Source organism: Lynx canadensis, chromosome D4, assembly GCF_007474595.2.
Source record: "Lynx canadensis isolate LIC74 chromosome D4, mLynCan4.pri.v2, whole genome shotgun sequence".
In the NCBI taxonomy this organism is placed as follows: Eukaryota; Metazoa; Chordata; class Mammalia; order Carnivora; family Felidae; genus Lynx; species Lynx canadensis.
The window spans coordinates 40,697,727-40,721,991 of NC_044315.2; the positions used below are offsets into that span (position 1 = coordinate 40,697,727).

Here is a 24,265-nt window from a genome sequence, read left to right on the forward strand (position 1 = left end):
GCACTTTGAATTTATCAGACAGTAGAGGAAAACTAGTGAAACTGTATCGTATTTTTGATATGCCAAAGAAATCTATGTAAAAGATATCCATACTATATTTGCAAGTTTTTTTTAATTCTTCAAGATAAGAGTGTTGTTTTGGAGGAATTTGCAAATATTATTTTTGAAACTAAACACACTAAGGAGCAGTTTATTTCAGTCCTAGGAATGCTTTTGTCCCATTTGAAGGCGATATTCCTAATGTTTGCTTTAAAAATATTGGCCTTCAATCTCCTTGGGTAAAGAACATAAGATTTTTTTAAGGGAAAAATTGCTCTTACGGCTGTTTCCATTGTTATCATCAAACAAGCTTTGTTCTTCAAGAATAATTCACAGTAAATAATGCAGCATCTTTGAAGATCCCTGTGGAATATCAGAATTAATTTTAAAGAAGAATTCTGACATGTTGATAAGTTCCAAATTATATTTAGAAATGATATCTTTTTTTCGGATTATATTTTTCTTCGCCTTACATTTATAAAGCTTTTTATTCATTGGGTATTTAGTCAGTGCCTATTATGGGCAAAAAAAAAAACTGTGGTAAACACCAAGGAACATCTTATAAAGGATTATTTAATTTGTTCAATATTTAGTAAATTCCTGCAGGGTATAGAGCACTGTAAATAGAATATTTACTGCAGTAAATACTTCCTGGCCTCCAGGAACTAGCATTCTATTGCATTTGAGGGAGAACAGATATGCATACATGAAATAAGTAAGTAGCAGTGTCAGAATTAAATGTGTGAGTCATATAATTAAGTTCAGAGAAGGTCAAGGTCAGCATGACTGAGAATTATAGGAAGAGGTGTCATGGAATAGATAGACCCTGAAATGGGCTCTGATGATTGCTAGGATTTGAATAGTGTTAGGGGAGTTGGAAAGGAAAAGACCTGGGAATGCTAGACAGCATTGGTTAAATTGTGAAGAGTGGTGAGGTTTGTGTCTGGATAGTAAAGAAGAAGACCGTTCTCCCTTTATCATCAGGGTGAGGATTGTGGGAGAAGGTGAAGCCTTTACAGCAGAAGGCATGTGGGAGTGTTGTGACTTGAGGAGGGAACCTTGGTTCAGGAAGGACAAAGATGTTAAACAATAGGATCGGATGGACATAATCTGACAGCAGCATGGAAGGGGGCATGAATGGCTGGTGGTGAATAGCTGGAAGTAGGATGCATAGCAGTAGATACGGATCAGGGCGTATTTTATAGGTAAACCCAATGGTGCTTGCTGATGGCTTTGATTTGGGACGGTAGAGGATAAGGTGAAAGGAGGAACTAAAACTGACTGCAAAGTTTTTGACTTGAACAATTTGGTGGATGTTGGTGCCATGTATTGACATAAAGAGGACTATCATGAACGTGTTTAGGAGGCAAGTCAATAGTACTGGACTGGATACTTTAGCTTGAGATGGCTGTGAGGTAGCTAAGTGGAGATGCTTACTGGGAAGTCAGATCTGTGGTTCTAGATTTGAGTGGAGACAGCAGGGATGCAGAAATGTAATTGTTAAGAAATGAACAAAACTTGCATTAAGTATTAATGTTATTGAGGATTTTGTGTGGCTAACTTAATATTTGTCGATAAGAGCTCTAAAACTTTAAATGTTTAACTTCATTATTTTTAAATCTTTAATTCACCCTGCTAATAAATTCTAGTTATCTAGTTGAATATTGGTCTGGTTGATTTTTTTAAAAAATAACAATCGATACTAGGTGTCTTGATTATAATTACTTCAACCAAGAATGGCTGGGGACAGCAGATGGTTATTAGACAATTAAATAGTCTTTTGAGTTTGTTTATTTTTATTTATAAGCAGACTTCACACATATTCTTAGTCTTATTTTTACTGTTTCACCAATCTGTGAATGGCATCTGAGTCTCTGAGAAATCATGAAGCGTGGTAGTAATTAATATTAATCACTTAATTAAGCACTTCTAAATATATAATCGCTACAAATGATCAAAATTTGGAGGCCATAGAATGACACGAGGATTTGAAAGACATGAGAATTTAAAAGATTGCTTTAGTACTTTGCCACTACTTCTAGCAGGCAGCCTAAAACGAAAACTGGCTGTGTAAGTCTGGAATCCCAATTCTGTTTTTAAGACATTCCAGCTTGTTCCTGGCTTTCTGTCTGTCGAGAGAAGTGGGGTGTTTTGGGTAATGGAGTTCAGGTTTTTATCCATTTCTCTCCACATTTTGGTTACTCTGTCATCCTCATTCCAGGACTACCTGTTTCTGGCTGCCTTTCTAAAACGCTGTTAGCTTCAATCTGATGCTCTGAAGTAGGCTAGCTGTCTTCGGTAGATCTGTCATGTGCTACAGCTAACTCTTTTCCAGAACAGGCTTGCTTTACTTTCAGCTGTCTTCCTTTTTTTTTTTTTCTTAAATTTTAAAATTTTTATTTAATTTACTTTAAAAATTTTAATTCCGGTATGGTAAATATACTTTCAGCTCTCTGTCAACAACCCATTCGATTTTGCCCAATGACTTCACATGCTATTTTGAAACATTTAAAATATCATTAGCAGATGTATCTATTCACCATTTGTTTTCATTCACAGAAGAGTACTTTTTGTTGAAAATACACTTCTGCCTCAGACTTTGAGATCTGTGACTATGTTCCACCTGGAACCTGATTAGGTTAATGTTTATTTCTACTACCTAGCTGTAACCGGTGTGACTCTTTTATCTTGGATTGTCTATAATTTTCCTGTTTTCCCCTCTAATTGAACTGGTGGAATTGATTTTGGAGAAAATATGGAATTAGCCTTTGTAAATTCTGTTTGCTCCTCTTGTTCCATCTCCACTTCCGGCAACTTTTCTGCTACCCATGGCGGTCTTTATTAATATTTCTGATTCTCCCATCCATTAGCTAAAGCAGGGCGACTTCCAGGATTTTATGGCTTCTCATGGCTTTCCAGATAGTTTAAATTCCTTAGCTTTATCATCTTTTATCCACCTACTTGTCAGTTTTCCATCATTGTCCTCTTTTCTTCAGGCGTTCTGAATTATTTGTACTTCCTTAGAATACATTATCCTGTTTTCTGGCTCTCACTCTTCCACATACCGGTCTTTCTGCTTTCTTTAGCTACAGTGCAGGTCAGCTTTCCCTTTTCTTAAAGGTTGCCTTCTTAAAGGGGTGTCTCACATCTGCTTCCAAGCAGTCCACCTGGCTAGTGCTTCTCAGAGTTTCTTGCTTCTTTCAGCTACTCCCAATGGGACACCATTTCCTTTACAAGTGTCTTTGCATGGAGCTCTGGGACACAGTCCCGGTGATGAAATACTGCTACCACTGCTTGGCCATGGGTGGAGATGTGGGTGGGGGCAAGCCACAATTCCTTTATTTCCCTATTCCTTTCTTTTTCACAGTAGTACCACAGATACGGCTGGTTCAGACTTTAGAGAAGAGTCGGAGTAAATAAAGACAATTATAGTATAGAAACATTTTTTAAAGCATTTTTTTAAGGTTATTTATTTTGAGAGAGAGAGAGAGAGAGAGCGAGCATGGGAGGGGCAGAGAGAGAGGAAGAGAGAGAGAGAATCCCAAGCAGGCTCTGCACTGCCAGCACAGAGCCCAACGCAGGGCTCAATCTCATGAGCCATGAGATCATGACTGGAGTGGAAATCAAGAGTCGAACCCTTAACTGACTGAACCACCCAGGAGCCCCTATAGTATAGAAACATTTAAAACCATGTCTAAAATACAGTGTTTCTCCTGCCCAAAGGAAGGCATCCAAGAAGTTGAATCCTTCAGAGAGTGGCTTCTTGTGTACTTCTTTAATTCATTTGTGCTCAGGACTGTACCTCTGAGGGCCTTCTTCTACTCACCGTGCACTTATTGGGAATCTCATCCGCTAGGCTTGGGGTTGGATTTAGTACAAGAGTTACTTTCCTTAGCAGTATATTTCCACAAGTTTGAATTCTTTTGGCTACCGCCTATCAACATTGTCCATGGTAGGCTTTGACAACAAATCTTTTGGAGTCATCAAGGGTTTGTGTGATTTTCTCCAACTCGGATCATTAAATTATTTTAGGGTAGTTATGGAGCCACACTTTATCACTATTTTTTTTTTTTAATTCTTTCTATTACATACCTCACCACCACTTGTCCTTTGTCATTATCCCTCCAAAAGCCTGTCAATATCATTTTGTGCAAACTCCCTTTTGGGTACCTCTGGCAGTCTGGCATAGTTTGATAGCAGCATTACACCACAGTAATTGATTTGCTTGTCTGTTTTCCTAGCACATGGAATTTAGTGACTAGTCAATAAATGTTTATTGAATGATAAATGAATCAGTAAAGGAAATTGGGATCTGTTATCTTCTGAAATTTACTCTACCTCAGTTATCTGTTATCTTCTGAAATTTGATCTACCTTAATGATCAGGCATAAGATTTCATAGAGAACTATTTTATTTTCTAGCAATTAAAATATGTTGTCCATAGTTAAAATTTCTTGGTGTTTCAAATTGTTTTGGATTGCAAATTCCTTGATGAGGGAAAAAGGATCAGAGAGATGCTGAGGCCCAGCTCACAGTTAGTTATCTCCTCCCACCACTGGGGCTGTGCTTTGTTCAGTCTGCTGTCTCAGGAAGGTAAGAAAGAGCTGAAATGAGAGATTTTAACCCGAGAATCAGTCCCCCCTCACCCAGTAAATGGCAGACAGTCAAGTGCTATTCGTTATATTGTTGATTTAACCCTTTGCTTATTCTGGCAAAAAGTAAAGTCTTTTCACATATAGGAAAACCTCTACTGCTGATGTAATTTGTTTAAAAAGCAGGAAATAAAAGTGAGGAATGGAAGAGGAGAAATTCTTTTTTCTAAATATGTGTATTTCTGCATAGGTGTATGGGAAATTCATGAAGTACTTTTAGAGTTATGTGTTCTATGTTATGTAAAATTTCTGTGTAAGAGGATTTAAAAATCAACATGCACATTTAGGGGCGCCTGGGTGGCTCAGCCGGTTAAGTGTTCGACTTCAGCTCAGGTCATGATCGCACAGTTCATGGGTTTGAGCCCCTCATTGGGCTCTGTGCTGACAGCTCAGAGTCTGGAGCCCGCTTCAGATTCTGTGTCTCCCTCTCTCTCTGCCCCTCCCCCACTCATGCTCTGCCTCTCTCTCAAAAATAAGTAAATGTTAAAAAAAATGTTTAGATCAACATGCGCATTTAGATCTAACCTGTTGCTCCATCATACATATTTTTTGGATATTTAGAACATGGGTCTTTTGAGGAAGAATTAGTTGTCAGCAAAAGTTTGTTTTCTTTCTACAAAGAGGAAGTAATAAAATGCCTAGTTGTTTAAAATATTTTATTTGACTTCTCTTATAGAAATTTCAAGAAATTGCTGAAAAAAATATGGAAAAGTTGAACCGTATTGAGAAGTCACACGAACAGATGGTTCTCGAAAATGCACGCTTCAAAACTGTGTTATCACAGACTCAAAGGGAACAAGCATCCTTGCTGGCAGCCTGTGCATTGATGGCCGGTGCCTTATATCCTCTCTATAGCCGGTCATGTGCCTTATCGACACAGAGAGATTTTCTCCAGGAGCAGTTCAACACCTTTGAGTTGTTCAAACTGGAAGTCAGAACTCTAGCCCAGGCTTTGTCAACCGTAGAGGAAAAGAAGCAAGAGGAAGCTAAGATGAAGAAAAGGCCATTCAAAGGACTGATGATACGTGTATTCCGGAAAGGTGTAATTGCAATTTTGGCAGCAAATCGCCTCAAGATTTTGGGCCAATCATGTGCCTCTCTTTTTACCTGGATGGAGAGCTTCAAAGAAGGCATAGGCATGTTGGTGTGTACAGGAGAGCCCAAAGACAAGCATAAATTTCCAAGTAAGATAATTTAAGCTTTTTTAAAATCTAAGTTGAGTGTAAGGACATACAATGTGACCAGGCTTAGCCATTGTGTAAAAACTTGAAAAATCATTTAATATGTCAACTCATGTAACATAGTCTCTCATGTGTTGTAGATGTGTGTGGGTATGGAGAAATGTATATTTATGTATAAATTAGGTTTTATTTTTTTGTTATAAACATTAAAATTTAAAGAAAGTGGCAAATACAATTTCAACTTTGCCTAGCTTTATGTGTGTGTGTGTGTGTGTGTATATATATATATATATGTATATATATGTATATATATACATATATGTATATATATGTATATATATACATATATGTATATATAGTCAGCTTTATTATATTTGAATGCTCTTTTCACAGTAAAGTGGAGAGTTTATATAGTGATTTTTCAATTAAGTCGATCCAGAGACTCTCCCCTATTTAAAATTAATTAGCAGTATAATTTGTTTTTACTTTCTATGAGTCAGTATAAAATGATCAGAGTTAAAAATCTATTGAGGAATTGAATGGAAATGAGACAGATGTAAATTTTCCAGTTAACTTTTTTTTTTTAAAAGTTTCACTATTCTGAGGAAATAGTGATTTCAATTTTTAACTTTAAAAATCAAGCTATTAAGGGGGCACCTGGGTGGCTCAGTCAGTTAAGCTTCCGACTTCGGCTCAGGCCATGATCTTGCAGTTCGTGAGTTGGGGCCCCGTGTCCAGTTCTGTGCTGACAGCTCAGAGCCTGGAACCTGCTTCAGATTTTGTGTCTACCCCTCTCTCTGCCCCTCCCTCGCTCATGCTCTCTCTCTCTTTCTCTCTCAAAAATAAACATTAAAAAAAGTTTTTTAAATAAAAAAATCAAGCTGTTAAGTAATATAAGTAGAACTAAAGAAAAAACTCTTCTCTTTTTTTTTGACATCACTTAATTTATATATATATAAATAAATTGTCAGTCAAATCTAACATTTCTTGTAGACTTTTCCACACTAGGCAAAGTTCTGCCTACAAGTTTTGGTCTATTTCCTAAATAGCCAAACATTGCTATGAATTTTAAACATGGATTTTAAAAGTTTGTAACATCGCATAATGGATCTTCTTTTCTTGCAGGGCACCAAAAGGAGCAGTTACGTTGTTTGCAAGCACTTAGTTGGCTTACCAGTTCTGACCTTCTGGCTGCAATCATCACTTCTATGGCCGAGTTACAGGAAGTTATTAGTAAAACAGGTACGATTCCTTCTTTTAGGTCCTTGCAAATGTCTAGAAATGCTTTACAGTTCGAATTCTAATAAACCATCTAGGAAGAAAATACATTTGTTTTCATCTTTCTCCATTCAGGTACAGAGAGATTATTAAATCTCTATTTAATGATGGAGAGAATTAATGTAAATTTTGGTGGGTAATTTTGTCTTAATTTATGGGGAAATTAAATGACATTTCTTGGTGAATGTATCCACCTTATTGTTTCCTTTTAGGATCTGACATTCCAAAGGAAATCTCATCATTAACTTTTTTTTTTTTATGAATACTGGGAATGTTCTTGCAAATGTTTTAGTCTTCCTTCATTTCTATTTCTAGCTATACATTTTAGAAGTTTGAGGAATAACTGAACCAGTAGAAAACTTCTCGTTGGTGATATGTTTTTATTTTTCCTAATTAATTTTCAATAGAGTTAATTTGAGTAGTCTGTTTCTACCAGGTGTGGAACCACCTATAATCAGTGATTTCCAAAGGTCTAAAAATCAGTTTACTGGGGCATCTGGGTGGCTCAGTCAGTTAAGTGTCTGAATTTGGCTCAGGTCATGATCTTGCTGTTCTGGAGTTCGAGCCCTGCATCAGGCTCTGTGCTGACAGCTCAGAGCTTGGAGCCTGTTTCAGATTCTGTGTCTTCCTCTCGCTCTCTCTGCTGCTCCCCTGCTCATATTCTGTTTCTCTCTCTCAAAAATAAGTAAACATTATAAATAAATAAATAAATAAATAAATAAATAATTCAGTTTATTTTTTAATGACTCAGATTGCAGGATATGTTTGTATGAAAAGTTCAATGAAAACTAATTTCTCAAGAATAACATACACCTACCTACTGTCATTGGACTAATTATGGCCATTTCAGACACATTAATAGTAAAAATAATATAATGGATTTGATAATACTTGCCTGCCTTGTGGAATGTTGTAAACATTAATGAAGTAATAATTTGGGATGTAGTTTAATTCTTTAGACAACTCTGCTATATACATATAGATCATTTCTTGTGATTTCTGATAACTAAATCTATGTTCTTCTAGTGGGAAACTTATGATGCAAAGATTAATTTTATGTTCTTATAGTGGGAAACTTATGATGCAAAGATTAATTTTAATTGTGTACCAACGTTGATGTTGGTAATCAATATTCATCTCTAATATTTTGGCAAAACGTCAATGTACTGGGTTTGAAGTCTGAAATAAAACTCTAAATAAAATGTATTTTAAGAATGTTGGCATTATAACTTAAGAGGAAAATTAACATTCTTGAGAGAACTTAATAAAAGTTATTGGAGTTAGTTTGAAAAACAGATTATTTGTGTTCATCATATTCTTGTAGGTGTGTGAACACTTAACATAGATTGGTTTCTTAAGCTATAATCCTGTGTATATTACTTTATTTATTTATTTTTTCTTTTCACTGTGCTATATATCTTCAGGAGATGAAAGAAACATATATGACTTGGATCTGGACATCTAGAAAATATACATAATGATTATAGAACAAGATTGGCAATTCGTGAATAACTTTAGGCAGAAAGTAATCAAGATTGAATGAGGAAATACTGGCTTTAAATGTAAGAATCCAAGATAGGTACAGCGTAGTGGGGGCTTACCAGTATTGGGAAGGCCTCAGGGAGCCTTAACGGAAGGCCTTCGCTGGGCCTAGAAGGATAGATAAGTTACATAGGAGGGACAGCATCCAGATGGAGGGCAGAGCCTGAGCAGAAATGCAGAGGTGGGAGTAGGCACAGAATGGGAAGAGGGACATTGAGGAGATGGAATGGAAATCCATGCCTAGCATATCTGGCTTATACATGGTGATTACTAAAATGTATTTTCTGTTATAGCTATATTGGAGAATCGTGGGAGAAAAGGTAGAACATTGGATGCGATCAGATTATAGAGACTTTATAAAACTAGACAGTGATCTCCCTGAGCACATTTTCCAAAAGTGGACCCTTGTAATATCTTAAAGTTAAGATATTGACACAATGATTATTTGAGACCCTAATAAAAATATGTGTAGGTAAGACTTATCAAGGAGAAGGTAGACCAAGAATGGTGTGTCTTTAAATGCTTGCCTCCCTCCAGGAACAGAGCTGCCTTGTTAGAATCTGGTTGTACCTCTAATGGCTTGAGAAAAGAGCAAGTTCAGGGAAACTCATCTTTAAGGAAGCCTTTAAGTGTTGTTGGCTAAAGAACACTAAGTAATTAGGGAAGAGTTAAGTGATAGTTGCTTAGAGGGGGAGAATAATTGATGTATTGAAATCCTGAAGAGTATAGGGAAGAATATGGTTGGACAGGTAAACAATTGAGTTGTTATTGGACTAGTACAAAAATGATCAGTGTGTTCCTTTTGCAGAGGCGACTTGACAAGCTGGGCTCATAGAATAATTCATTCAAAATATGATGACCAGTTAATGCATTACCTTTTCCAGGTAATGTGTTTTCATCTTCATGGGTATCCTAGTAGTAGAAATTTCCTGATACTTTAGCAGAAAGGATGGGAAAATATTTTCAGACACTTAAAGTACATGAGAGGTTATTAACAGATAATAGTGAGGGTAATAAATGTAAAGCTGTAACAGCTTACATAGTCATGTTGAGTTTATAATTGAAGTGTACGAATAACCTAAATATATGATAAGCATTAGCATATAGCAGAAAGAGCATTAGCTTTGTACCAGGCAGATTTGATTTTGTTTGCAGCTCTGCTAGTTATTAGTTGTGTGAAACTGGGCAAGTTACTTTGTTACTAGACCTCAGGCTCTTTACCTAGAAATGGAGATAGTACTATCTTCCTGGTTTTTATGAGGATTTAATGAGATAACCCTTGTTGAACATTTTGTAACAGTACCTAGCATATAGTGGGCGCTAAAAAAACCTGTTTCCTTACAACCCATCTCATCATGAAAGTAGTGTATTACATTCCTGAATGTAGTACACACGTCTGCCTGTATGCGTTTTTAGACAACTAATTATTTTCTATTGCTATGTGTTACTCCGATCTGTTTTATTCCTCTCTGCCTCTCTGCCTTTCTGTCTGACCACCCTTCATTTCTTCTTCTTACCCTCCCTTCTTCCTTCCTACCACCTGCTCATCCATCTACTAACAGACTAACAAATGATATCAATGTTACCATAAGCTACATACTGTTTTATATTTGCATTTAAAAAAAATTATTTTGAGAGGTGCCTGGGTGACTCAGTCGGTTACATGTCAGACTCTTGATTTCTGCTCAGGTCATGACCTCACGGTTTGCGAGTTCGAGCCCCACACTGGGCTCTGCGCTGACAATGTGGAGCCTGCTTGGGATTCTCTCTCCCTCCGTCTCTGCCCCTCCCACTCTCGTTCTCTCTGTCTCTCAAAATAAATAAGTGAACTTAAAAAATGATTTTGAAATAGTTTTAATCTTACAGAATAGTTGCAAATACACAACAGAGACTCTTTTTGCTGAATGATTTGAGAGCAAGTAGCTGACACGATGCCCATTACTTACTCATATTTTAGCATGTATTTCAGGCAAGACATTCTTCTACATAACCAGAGGGCTGTGATCAACGTCAGGAAACCGTTCAGACCCCCTTTGACTTACCCTAGTTGTCCCAACCATGTCTTTTATAGCAAAAGGATCTGGTTTAGAATTATGTGTTGCATTAAGTGACGTTTCTTTAATCTCCCTCAGCGTGGAAAAGTTCCTCAGTCTTTCCTTGACCATCATATTCTTGAAGATTACAGACTGATTTTTGTAAAATACCCTTCAGTTTTGATCTGTTTGATGTTTCCTCATGATTAGATTCAGTTCATGCAATTTTGGCAAGAAAATCACAGAAATGATGCCGTGTTTCACTTATGGCATGCTATAATAGCTTTAGCTTAAAAAAAGTCATGCTTTTGAAGGATTTTCTCCATTTCTATTAATATTCTTCTAGGGAATGATTGTATACATGTATATATGTGTTTATTATATATTATATAAATGTTCATATATATACATATATACATATATATATACACACACATATATATATGTTTACTTATATTTGAGAGAGAGAGAGAGAGAGAAAGAGAGAGAGAGAGAGAGAGAGAGGCAGAGCACAAGCAGAGGAGTGGCAGTGAGAGAGAGAGGGAGACACAGAATCTGAAGCAGGCTCCAGGCTCTGAGCTGTCAGCAGAGAGCCCAATGCAGGGGTTGAACTCACAGACCATGAGATCATGACCTGAGCCACCCAGTTGTCCCTGGGGAATGATTTTTAATGTTTGGGTAATATTTATGAGTTGAGCATTTCATAATTTGTTTAACCAATTCATAATAGGATCTTTTCATCGCAGGACAGTTATCAGGAATATGAGTTCAGCTTTGATTTGTAATTGATTCATTGTCTCTTGGATCACCTAATATGAGTAGTATCTTAATTTTTTCAACCAAGTGGGATATTGAGATGGCAAAATCTTGGTAAAGTTTATTAAGGAAATAATCTGAAAATCCTGAAATGAAAAAAAGTTATTTCTTAGAGCCATATTTTTTCTTTTCTGTTCCTTCCTTCTTTCATTTTCTTGTTTTGAAGAACTTGCTGAAAATTTAAATCATTTTACATGTCAAGACTATATATTGATGGCATCAGTCACTTTTTTTTTAAGCCTCAGGAAAACGGGTACTGTGTGTCAATATCAAGTAGTAGTTTTTAAATATATTTAATAGTAACTGTGTCACTTCTTGTATTATCTTTGTTACAAGGTAAAAAAAAAAGTATATTATTCTTTTTAAAAATACTCTTTTTAGGTACCTATCTTTTTAGAGTAAGTTCTGAATTATACACATACTGTTAATTATATAGGAGAGAAAAATTTTACCGAAGAGGGAAAATTAAACAATTAGGGTACATAGTAGAGTATGAATTAAGAACTTGGGCTCTAGATTCGAATCTGGGTCCCACTGCTTAACTTTGTGTGTGACATTGGGAAAGGTACTCGCTCCCTTTCGGCCTCAACGTCTTCCCCTCTTCCCCTGTGGAATTGGGCTAAGAAGAGTTCCTCAGTTATAGAGTTATTAGATGTGAATGTAACCTTCTCAGCCAAATCTCTTGTATAGGTAATTGCCAACCAAATGTTTATTGTTTTACCTGTCTTTTTGTGTTCTGATATCTCACACGAACTGGTATATCACTTTATGCCTTTCATGAAACGGGAAGTTCAAGAGCGATAAAGCTTGAATTCACTGCTCAGAAAGTGCTAAGGGTGGCTGCTCCTGCTACCTTCTTAACTTTGAGGATGTATTTACAGGCAGTGGGCAGAGACCCCAGTTTCTAGTTTGCCTCTGTAAATACTGGACAGGTGGCAACCTTCTTGCTTTCATTAAAGTGTTTGCCCACTTGAGATAAATTACCTCTTCCAGGTATCCAAATGGTGTGCCTGCAAGAGATCATTTACCTCAAACAGGGGAGAACGTTACTTCCACTGAAGAGCTGGGATATCAATCATTATGTGAATGGACTGAAGAACTCTTTAGATAGCTGAACATTTCGTATGTCTGGTCTAGCCTGAATTTCTTTAGAAACAAGTGCGCTGATTTGCATGGAATAATCTCTGAATAAATAGTAGATGAATATGAATAGTAAGTTCATACATTCTGTTACATATTTCCTCCATAGTTGAATCATAATTATCCAGAAGATAGACGACCCCAGTATACATGCCCCTGCTATGACTACTCAGAAGTTTCTTTCATTGTTACTTTGAGTTAACTTTGTAGAGGTCATAACAACTCTTTCAGGCAAAACTTAGATATCTGGGTTGTATTTGGCATAACACTGAGGTTTCACATGTAGGAAGTTCAAAGCAAAATAAAGATATTTCTGTTAATAAGTAGTTATTTTATATATATTTTAAAACTAGGGTTTTATAGGGGCGCCTGGGTGGCGCAGTCGGTTAAGCGTCCGACTTCAGCCAGGTCACAATCTCGCGGTCCGTGAGTTCGAGCCCCGCGTCGGGCTCTGGGCTGATGGCTCGGAGCCTGGAGCCTGTTTCCGATGCTGTGTCTCCCTCTCTCTCTGCCCCTCCCCCGTTCATGCTCTGTTTCTCTCTGTCCCAAAAAAAAAAATAAATAAAAAACGTTGAGAAAAAATTAAAAAAAAAACAACTAGGGTTTTATTGATTCCTAAAAAATAATAAAAAGAGCATTCTTACTTCAAGTGTGGTCTGTGGATCAACAGCATCAGCATTAACGAGGAATATGTTAGAAATGCCTAATCTCAGAACAACAACAAAAAAAGAAATGCATTATCTCAGACTCTACTCCAGAACTATTCAATCAGAATCTACATTTTAATAAGGTCCTCAGATGACTTACATGCACAGTAAAGTTTGAGAAGAAGCAACTTAGAGGGCTTTGTTATTTATACAACTTCAACTTATATCTGAAATTGGAACAAGTACATGTAGAGACTTTTGTATGTATCATTTTTGATACTTCAGTTACAAGTGTCTGTTTTGGGGATCCACATTTGATTTATTGAATTTTCTTCTAATTTTTTGATTTTCTTTATTATTATTACCTTAACATGTTCCCATATTTTTTCAAACATTTTATTATCAAAAATTTCAGGTGCACAGGAAAGATGAAATGATTTTACAGTGGACACATACTTTGTTTTTCAAATTAAAATTTACTTGCCTATCATAATTTTTAAGAACAATTTTTGAATGGGTAATTTCTCATTGAGAATGCCGATGACTATGTAAAATTCCAGTGTCACGACTTTCATAGCATGTATTTGTTAATAATGTTAAAATAGTATACAAAATCAAAATTATTTTAAGAAATATAGGTGAGCCTTCAGCATATTTTGCAATTTACAGGTACTTTGCAGGAAACTTCTAAGAGCCTGAAGCCTTTTCTTAGAAGGGTAGGTTGCGAATCCAGATGCTATCCAACAAAGCAGCATAATTAGTTTTTCAGATATTTGTAAAAGAATGGAGGAAAAAATTTCCTCTCAAATCTATAGTAAAATACTAGATCTGCATTTAGAAATGTTATTTTACCACCACCTTGTTCTAGAAGAAGATTATGGCCATTTAAAGGTACCTGTAAAATATGACTGTATGATAATCATTAAAACTTGAGTAAGAGAAAGTGGAAGCAAATTTGAACCAGGAATGGTGTTGAAAAAGCCAATTATGATGGCCTGCATAGTTGTGTTCAAATTCAGGTCTCAGGATTCAATTGTCAATGATGTCATTAAAGAAAAACCAGAAATTTAGAAGAAATAAAAATGTCCTTGGACTAAGAATAGATAGGAATTTGTCCTGTAGCTCTTAACCAAAAGGGACATTGTGATAGAGTGACTAACATTCTCAATAATATCAGACATAGAATTCTCTGTCTCTTCTTTTTAAGTCAGACATATTAGGATATGATTTATGTATAATAAAGTTTAATCATTTAGCTGTAAAATTGAATAGATTAAAAAATGTATATGCTAGAATGTATACTAGAAAATATATAGAACATTTTCTTTACCTTTTTTGAAGTCACCCCTACATACTCCTAGCTCAAGGTAGCCACTAGTCTTTTTGCTGTCACTGTAATTTTGTCTTTTCAAGCATTTCATAAAAATGGAGTCATACAATGCAAAGGTGTCCAGCTAAATTGCACCGGCAGAGGGAACAGTCCCCACATTGTTCTTACTTCAGACCCCACCTACAAGTTTAAGAGTTCCTGGGGCCACTTTCACTTCACGCCAGCTGATTATGAGTTAAGGAGCTCCTACGAATTCTCTCAGGTTCCATAATTTGCTAGAAACTCCTAGAACTCAAGAAAGTGCTGTATTTAGGATTACCTTTTTATTATAGCCAACTGAAACAATTTAGACCCAAAGGAAGGGATGCATAGGGTAAAGTCTAGGATTCCAGGCATCAAGCTTCCATTGTCCTTGGGACAAGGTAGCCTCCTGCTATCGATTTATGACGGTACATATGGAGTATTACCAACCTGGGAAGCTCACTGGAACTTCAATGTCCAGAATTCTATTGAGGCTTCAGTATATGAACATGATTATTTGGATTGTTGGCTGTGTTGCTGAACTCAGTCTCCAGCTCCCTTCCCCTCTGTGGAGGTTGAGCTGATGTTACCTTGGCTCAAAGCCCCAACCTCTAATCACATTGTTGGTCTTTCTGACATGGCCAGTCCTTACCTTTAGTCATGTTGTTAGCATAAAGTATGAGATGCCCACCATGAGTCAGCCCATTAATATGAGCTATGAAGTGTGGTCCTGTGGGCCCACCACGAATAACAAAGACACTCTACTCACAGCAGAAATTCTGAGGTTTTGGAGGCTACCTCCCTGTCTTGCTTAAACGCTGTATATCTAGCTTTCTGTGGGTATCCTAAAAACACCTCACACTCAGCATGTTCCAAAATTTAATCATCTTCTTTGTCCCTAAACCCCCTTCTAAATTTTCTGTCTTTGTAATTGGTATGGACATCCACCAAGTAGTCGTTAAAATAGAAACTGGGAGCCGGGAAGCCTGGGTGGCTCAGTCAGTTAAGTGTCTGTTTGTGCTTAGGTCATGATCTCACAGTTTTGTGAGTTTGAGCTCCATGTCAGGCTCTGCATTGATGGTGTGGAGCCTGCTCGGGGTTCTCTCTCTCTCCCTGTATCTCTGCCCCTCCTCTGCTCATACTGTCTCTGTCTCTCTCAAAATAAATAAACTGAAAAAAAAAAAGAAACCTGGGAGTCTCCCTAACTTACTCTTATTCTTACTCTTATGCTCTATATTTTACATATTTTATTAGTCCACTTTTTATTCTAGCCTCATCACTATTGCTGTAGCTCCATATTTTTTGCAGGTGTTCCCCCCTTTTTTTAAAAAAATTTTTTAAATGTTTTTATTAATTTATTTTTGAGACAGAGAAAGACAGAGCATGAGCAGGGGAGGGACAGAGAAAGAGGGAGACACAGAATCTGAAGCAGGCTCCAGGCTCTGAGCTGACAGCACAGAGCCTGACGCAGGGCTCAAACTCACGGAGTGTGAGATCATGACCTGAGCTGAAGTAGGACGCTCAACCGACTGAGCCATCCAGGCGCCCCACAGGTGTTCCCCTTTTAACCTACTAATGGGTGTCCATTCTTAGATACACTGCCATTCTATCTATCTATCTATCTATCTATCTATCTATCTATCTATCATCTATCATCTATCTCATATTTAGCAAAGAAATAATTTGGAGGAGGGTTGTAGAAGTAACAAGGAAGTAGCAAGTAGCACGAGTGTATTGTAAACATTTATAAAGCCTTGAAGAGTATGAGGAAATAAATATAAATTTCTTGTAATCTCTAAGAATATGATCAATATTGATGTGTACATCTTTCAAGTTGTTTTGTATGTATTTCAATGTGACTGGATCATTTTGTAGTCATTTTTCATTGTTACTTTTTTCTTATTTTTAATGGCTGTCATACTAATGTCATCTCATTTGCTGCTTATTGTAAGGGTTAAATGAGTTAATGTATGTAAACAGTGCTTGATCTATTGCATATCTTTGGCCTCAGTATCAGCAACAGCATTATTCCTCATTTCTTATTGTATGAATTAACTCTTTGGCAAGGTATACAAGACCCTTCTTGAACTGATTCTCATCTATTTGTATAGCTTCACCTCCCAGTACTCTCATTAATAAACCTGCAATTTAGCTGAACTGAATTGCTTGTTGTTCCCCAGATGTGAGATGCTCTCTGTCTCCAAATATATGGAAAAAACTATTTTTGCTGCTAAACCTTTTGCTGCTAAAGCTTACTACATGGATTATCATATTGGAAATATTGAATAACATCACAGTTTCTATCTCTAAAAGCTACTTTGTAGAAGATGCAGAAGTTTTTTTCTTGTCAGTGTTACTTATATTCATCTTCAGTGAAAACTGAGGGCATAGTGTTATATTACAGTTCCCTATGCAGCTTTCTTATTATTTACGTTGACACAGAGACAGACGCTAAAGGATATAGATTTATAATTGGGTGACATATTCCTTAGATAAGAGGTCTTTTAACCTTGGGCTCACAGAACCCTTCTCAAAAGGGTCCATGGTCAGAATTTGGGAGCAGGGATAGGGGTGCGTCAGTGGATTTGGATGGAAAAAATTGCATCTTGTTTCACTAACCACTAACCGAACTTTGACATTTCCTTCAATTATGAGTGGTGATGACAGACTATGCTAATATTAGCTGTACAGTGACTTTGTTACTGATAGAAATCACTGATGTTTTCCCATTGTAATACAGTTGTTGCAGCTATCTCCAGATACAGCCTGTGCTCATCTTTGCTAACCAGTAATCATGAGACCTGTCACATACGTGACATGTAATTGTGGTCTTCTGTGTACACATGGATGCTGGTGCAAGTTTTCTGGATAAGTGTCAGAACAGCTTTGCACCTAATAGTTGCTCATCTATTCAAGTGAGCTTCTATGTTCTTCATGTTTATATTTTTTCTAGTATTCCCCAAATACAAAATTCTCTGTTATTTCTTTGAAAGAGCAATCTGCAAACACCTGGAAACACTTCAGAACTCTTTCAAAGGAGTTCCTGACACTACTGATGAATTTTCTGAAAAAGAAATAATGAAATTGATTCCATATACAAGCATATCAAAAACAATAATATGTTTAGGAATAAATTTAACCGAGGAACAAATTGGTGCAGCCACTCTGGAAAACAGTGTGGAGGTTCCTCAAAAAATTAAAAATAGACCTACCCTATGACCCAGCAATAGCACTGCTAGGAATTTACCCAAGGGATACAGGAGTACTGATGCATAGGGGCACTTGTACCCCAATGTTTATAGCAGCACTCTCAACAATAGCCAAATTATGAAAAGAGCCTAAATGTCCATCAACTGATGAATGGATAAAAAAAATTGTGGTTTATATACACAATGGAGTACTACGTGGCAATGAGAAAGAATGAAATAGGGCCCTTTGTAGCAACATGGATGGAACTGGAGAGTGTTATGCTAAGTGAAATAAGCCATACAGAGAAAGACCGATACCATATGTTTTCACTCTTATGTGGATCCTGAGAAACTTAACAGAAACCCATGGGGGAGGGGAAGAAAAAAAAAGAGGTTAGAGTGGGAGAGAGCCAAAGCATAAGAGACTCTTAAAAACTGAGAACAAACTGAGGGTTGATGGGGGGTGGGAGGGATGGGAGGGTGGGTGATGGGTATTGAGGAGGGCATGTTTTGGGATGAGCACTGGGTGTTGTATGGAAACCAATTTGACAATAAACTTCATATATTGAAAAAAAATAAAAAAAAAAATTTAACCGAGGAAGGGAAGGTCTCTAATCTGAGAACTAGAAGTTATTGATGAAAGAAATCAAAGAAGCCTCAAATAAATGGAAAGGTATCCTGTGCTCATGGGTTAGAAGAATTAATATTGGTGAAATAGCCATACTACCAAAAACCATCTACAGATTCAATGTAATCCCTATCGAGATTCCAGTGGCTTTTTTTTTTTTTAGTAGAAGTAGAAAAAGCCAAAATGTATAGCCACAAAAGACTCCAAAAAGGCAAAGAAATCTTAAGAAGAACAAAGCAGGAGGCGTCATGACTTCCTGATTTCAAGTTATACTATAAAGCTATAGTAATCAAAATGTATGGTACTGACATAAAACTGGACAAATAGACCAATAGAACAGAATCTAGAGCCAAAAGCATAAACTGAAAACCCAAGCACATACGGTCAACTGATATCTGACAAGGGAGCCAAGAATACTCAACAGAGGGAAGATAGTGTCTTCAATAATGGTGCTGGGATAATTGGATATTCACATATAAAAGAATGAAACTGGACCACACACACAAATATTAACTTGAAATGGATTAACAACTTAAATATAAGACCTGAAACTATGAAACTTCTAGAAGAAAACAAGGCTCCTTGACATAGGTCTTGATCCAGATTCTCTGGATCTGACACTAAAGCACAAGCAACAAAATAAAAAATTAACAAGTGGGACTACATTCAACTAAAAAGCTTCTGTACAGCAAACGAAACTATCAACAAAGTGAAAAGACAAACTACAGAGTGGGAAAATATTTGCAAACCGTATGTCTTATAAGGGGTTAATATATAAAATATATAAAGAATGGATATAATTCAGTCCAAAAAACCCCAATAACCCAATTAAAGAAATGGGCAAAGGACCCAAATAGATATTTTCCCAAAGAAGATATACCAAAGGCCAACAGGTACATGAAAAGATGCTCAACATCAATAGTCATGCAGAGAAATGCAAGTCAAAACCACAATGAGATGTCATTTTATGCCTGTTAAAATGACTGTCATCAAAAAGACAAGAGATAACAGGGACGCCTGGCTGGCTAAGTCAGAAGAGCATGTGACTCTTGATCTCAGGGTTATGAGTTCAAGCCCTATGTTGGGTGTAGAGGTTACTTAAATATATCTCGGGGTTGTGAGTTCAAGCCCCATGTTGGGTGTACAGATTTACTTAAATATATATATGGAGAGAGAGAGAGAGAGAGAGAGAGAGAGAGACAAGAAATAACAAATGCTGGTGTGGAGGTGGAGAAAACTGAATCCTTGTGCACTGTTGGTGTGATTGTAAATTGATATAGCCGCTATGAAAAACAATATAGTGGATCTTCAAAAAACTAAAAATAGAGCAACCATATGATCCAGCAGTTTTGCTTCTTCTTTTTTTTTTAAGGATTATTTATTTATTTTGAGAGAGAGAAAGAGTGAGCAGAGGAGGGGCAGAGAGAGAATCCCAAGCAGGATCCATGCTGCCAACACGGGGCCTGACAATGGGGCTTGAACCCACGAACCATGAGCTCATGACCTAAGCCGAAACGAAGAGTTGGACGCTCAACCGACTGAGCCACATAGGTGCCCCCAGTAATTTCGCTTCTGGGAATATATCCAAAGGAAATGAAAACACTAACTTGACAAGATATCTGCTCCCCACCTGCCAGTTCATAGTGTTATTTACAACAGCCAATATATATAAACAGCTAAGTGTCCATTGACAGATGAGTGGATAAAGAAATTATGGTATATATACAATATTGTTTAGCCATAAAAAATGAGGAAATCCTACCATTTTCAGCAATGTGGATGGACCTTGAAAGTGTTATGCTAAAGGAAATAGGTCAGAAAAAAAAAGGAAATAGGTCAGAGAAAGGCAAATACTGTGCAATCTGTCTTATGTCTGAATACCCCCTCACCAAAACCAAAAACCAAATTCAAAGACAAAGAAATAAGACTTGTGGTTACCAGAGCTGGAAGGTAGGATGAGGGGGAATCAGAGGAAGTGGTTAAAGGTACAAATTTACATTTATAAGATAAATAAGTCCTGGGGATGGTGTGTATAGCATGGTGATTACAGTTAACATTACTGTGTGGGGTATAGGAAAGGTGTTAAGAGAGTAAATCCCAGGAGTTCCCATTCTTACAAGGAGAACATTTTTGTTTTTTCTTCTTTCTTTCCTTTTTATTGTATCTATACAAGATGATGGATGTTAGCTGAACCTATTGTGGTAATTGTTTCACAGTATATGTAAATCAGACCATCATGTTCTACACCTTAAACTTATACAGTGATGTATGTTAATCATTTCTCAATAAAACTGGGGGAAAAACTCCTAAAACAAAGTACTTAAGTTCCTTCTATCTTCATAGCTTCAGTTTCTTTTCATTCATTTAATAAGTATTTATTGAGCATCTATTATATGCCAGTCACGTTTTATTTATTTATTTATTTATTTATTTTTACTGTTTATTTATTTATTTATTTATTTTTTTTTTTAAATTTTTTTTTTCAACGTTTATTTATTTTTGGGACAGAGAGAGACAGAGCATGAACGGGGGAGGGGCAGAGAGAGAGGGAGACACAGAATCGGAAACAGGCTCCAGGCTCTGAGCCATCAGCCCAGAGCCCGACGCGGGGCTCGAACCCACGGACCGCGAGATCGTGACCTGGCTGAAGTCGGACGCTTAACCGACTGCGCCACCCAGGCGCCCCCGTTTATTTATTTTTGAGAGAGAGAGAGCACGAGCAGAGGAGGGGCAGAGAGAGAGGGGGACGCAGAATCTGAAACAGGCTCCAGGCTCTGAGCTGTCACCACGGAGCCCAATGCGAGGCTGGAACTTACCAACTGTGAGATCATGACCTGAGCCGAAGTCGGATGCTTAACCAACTGAGCTACCCAGGTGCCCCGTATGCCGGCCACTTCTTTAAAAAATGAGGCATAATTGACATACAATACTATATTAGTTTCAGGTGTATAACAATGATTCAACATTAATATTTATTGCTAAATAATCACTATAGCAGGTCTAGTTAACATTTTTTTTTTAAATTAAAGTTTATTCATGTATTTTGAGAGAGACAAGGAATATGAGCAGGGAAGGGGCAGAGAGAAGAGGGAGAGAGAGGATCCGAGCACTCTCTGCACTGTCAGTGTGGAGCCTGACGTGGGGCTCTATCTCACCACCATGAGATCATGACCTGAGCTGAAAGCAAGAGTCAGATGGCTGACCGACTGAGCCACTCAGGTGCCCCTAGATAACATTGGTTAACCATACCTAGTCACAAATTCTTTTTTTTTTTTTTTCCTGTGAGAAGAACTATGAGAGGATATACTCTCAGCAACTTTCAAATACGTAGCATCAGATTTGAGCTATGGATTCACAATCCTTTTTCTTTAAGATCTAAATTGTATTGAATATATTGAGTAAGCCAAAGATGAACTCCCTGACTTTCGGATAAAAAACTTGTCACACTATGTCTAGAAATACTGGAATTTAAATAAAATTTTGAAAAAAAAAGAAAGCTTTGGAGACTTCTGGTGCTTTTTTTTTTTTCTTTCCTAGTTTTAATTTAAATTCTAGTTAGTTAACATACAGTGTAATGCTAGTTTCAGGTGTAGAATTTAGTGATTCAACAGTTCCATACAACAGCCGGTGCTCATCACAAGTGCCCCCCTGAATACCCATCACTCATCATCCATCTAGCCCATTCCCCTGCCCAACTCCCCTTCAGTAATCATCAGTTTGTTCTTTTTTTTTTAAGTTTATTTATTTATTTATTTTTTTTGAGAGAGAGACAGAGAAAGACAGCAAGAGCAGGGGAAGGGCAGAGAGAGAGAGAGAAAGAGAGAGAGAGAGAGAGAGAGAGAGAGAGAGAGAATCCCAAGCAGGCTCTGCACTTTTAGTGTGGAGCCTGATGTGGGGCTCGAACTCTGAGATCAAGACCTGAACCAAAATCAAGAGCTAGTAAGCCACCCAGGCACCCCCATTGGTTTGTTCTTTATAGTTAAGAGTCTGTTTCTTGGTTTGCTTCTCTCTCTCTCTCTCTCTCTCTCTCTCTCTCTCTTTTTTCTTCTCCCTAGAGAATTCTGGCAGTTTTTGTTGTTGTTCTTGTTTGTTTTTGTTTTGTTTTGTTTTGAGAGTAGCCTACCTATATATATGTATATTTTAAAAAATGTTTTAATGTTTATTTTAGAGAGAGAGACACACACACAGGTGGGGAAGGGCAGAGAGAGAGACAGAATCTGAAGCAGGCTCCAAGCTCTGAGCTGTCATCCCAGAGCCCCATGTGGGGCTTGAACCCACAAACTATGAGATCATGACCTGAGCCAAAGTTGTGCGCTTAACTGACTGAGCCACCCATGTGCCCCAAGCCTACCTATATTTGTAAAGTGAACTGTGGGTGCTTTAATTACCTTTGCAGCAGTATATATTTGTGAGTTGGGATTTTCATTGTTTTTAAGTACAAAACAATTTTGATGTTCAATATGGCGTATATGGTGCCTTCTCGAGATCACCTTGTAGTTCAATGTTCTTAGTTTGGCTAAGCAAAAAACTTTCACTGGGCTATATCTTCTAAAAAAATTAACTTTAGTCTGTATTTTAAATGTACTGTCTTGCATTGAATACATTAATAATCAGACTTAACAGAGGTTGATAACTGGGGCACCTGGGTGGCTCAGCCAGTTAAGTTAAGCTCTTGGCTTTGGCTCAGGTTATGATCTCACGTTTTGTGAGTTTGAGCCCCACTTCGAGCTCTGTGCTGGCAGTGAGGAGTCTGCTTGGAATTCTCTCTCTCACCCTGTGTCTCTGCCCCTCCCTTGCTCATGTGCTCAGTCTCTCTCTCTCTCTCTCTCTCTCTCTCTCTCTCTCTCTCAAAATAAATAAATAAATAAATAAACTTAAAAAAAAGGCACAATTCTTTATGAATTTGTTTTAATTTTTTTTAACGTTTATTCATTTTTGAGACACAGGGAGACAGGGTGTGAGTGGGGGAGGGGCAGAGAGAGGGACACCCAGAATCCGAAGCAGGCTCTAGGCTCTGAGCTGTCAGCGCAGAGCCCGACGCGGGGCCTGAACCCACGGGATCGTGACCTGAGAGGCAGTCAGATGCTCAACCGACTGAGCCACCCAGGCGCCCCATTTATGAATTTGTTTTAAAGATTTTAAGTGTAGATATTGCCTTTGCTATTGTAAAAAGTCCAATAGAGTCTTCTTCTTTCTCAAAAGACACATGCTATAAAAGAGAGGGGAAGTGATTAATAAATGTATTTTACATAAACAAGAATTTGTTAAATGTAACAAACATTTAAATAGTTTAGACAAGTTTAGACATGAGAAATTTTAGTGACCTTATTTTTGTCTCTTATTTCTGTATCATTATACGAATAACTACAACTATGTCACTAGAGGATTTTTTTGTTTCTTCATTTATTTAGTGTTGAATTAATTGTACTGTATACTGTATAATGTGAAGTATGTTATAAAAACACACTTCTTACTCATCAAAGTATAAATTATTTAGTGAGTGTTCTTTCTGTAATTCCTTGAGAGAAGTGAGGAACTAGAGTGTATGCCTCTTTCCCACTTCTTAAAAATTCAGAAGAATGCCCTGGAGAATTATATTGTCACTTAATTTTACCTCTCAGAGTGGTTAGTATCTACACAAACACAATTCTATGATATAGTAAAAAACTGCTATTCATTAAAATTTAATTGTAGTTAGTTTTTGCTTTTAAATGCTCTTTGTGAAAATTTTATTACTTTGATATACATGAAAATTTCCCAAAATGATGAA

The 24,265-nt window shown here is 37.1% G+C and overlaps 1 protein-coding gene across 3 annotated transcripts in view; it reads left to right on the forward strand.

Annotated features, from left to right (window-relative positions):
- Window positions 1–24,265, forward strand: part of CCDC171 (coiled-coil domain containing 171) — a 309,890-nt gene that overhangs the window by 137,113 nt on the left and 148,512 nt on the right. For all 3 annotated transcript variants that reach the window (XM_030294128.1, XM_030294126.1, XM_030294127.1), the window contains 2 exons: window positions 5,368–5,875; window positions 6,998–7,114. In XM_030294128.1, coding sequence (XP_030149988.1) covers window positions 5,368–5,875; window positions 6,998–7,114 — 625 coding nt within the window. The remainder of the gene's footprint in view (window positions 1–5,367; window positions 5,876–6,997; window positions 7,115–24,265) is intronic.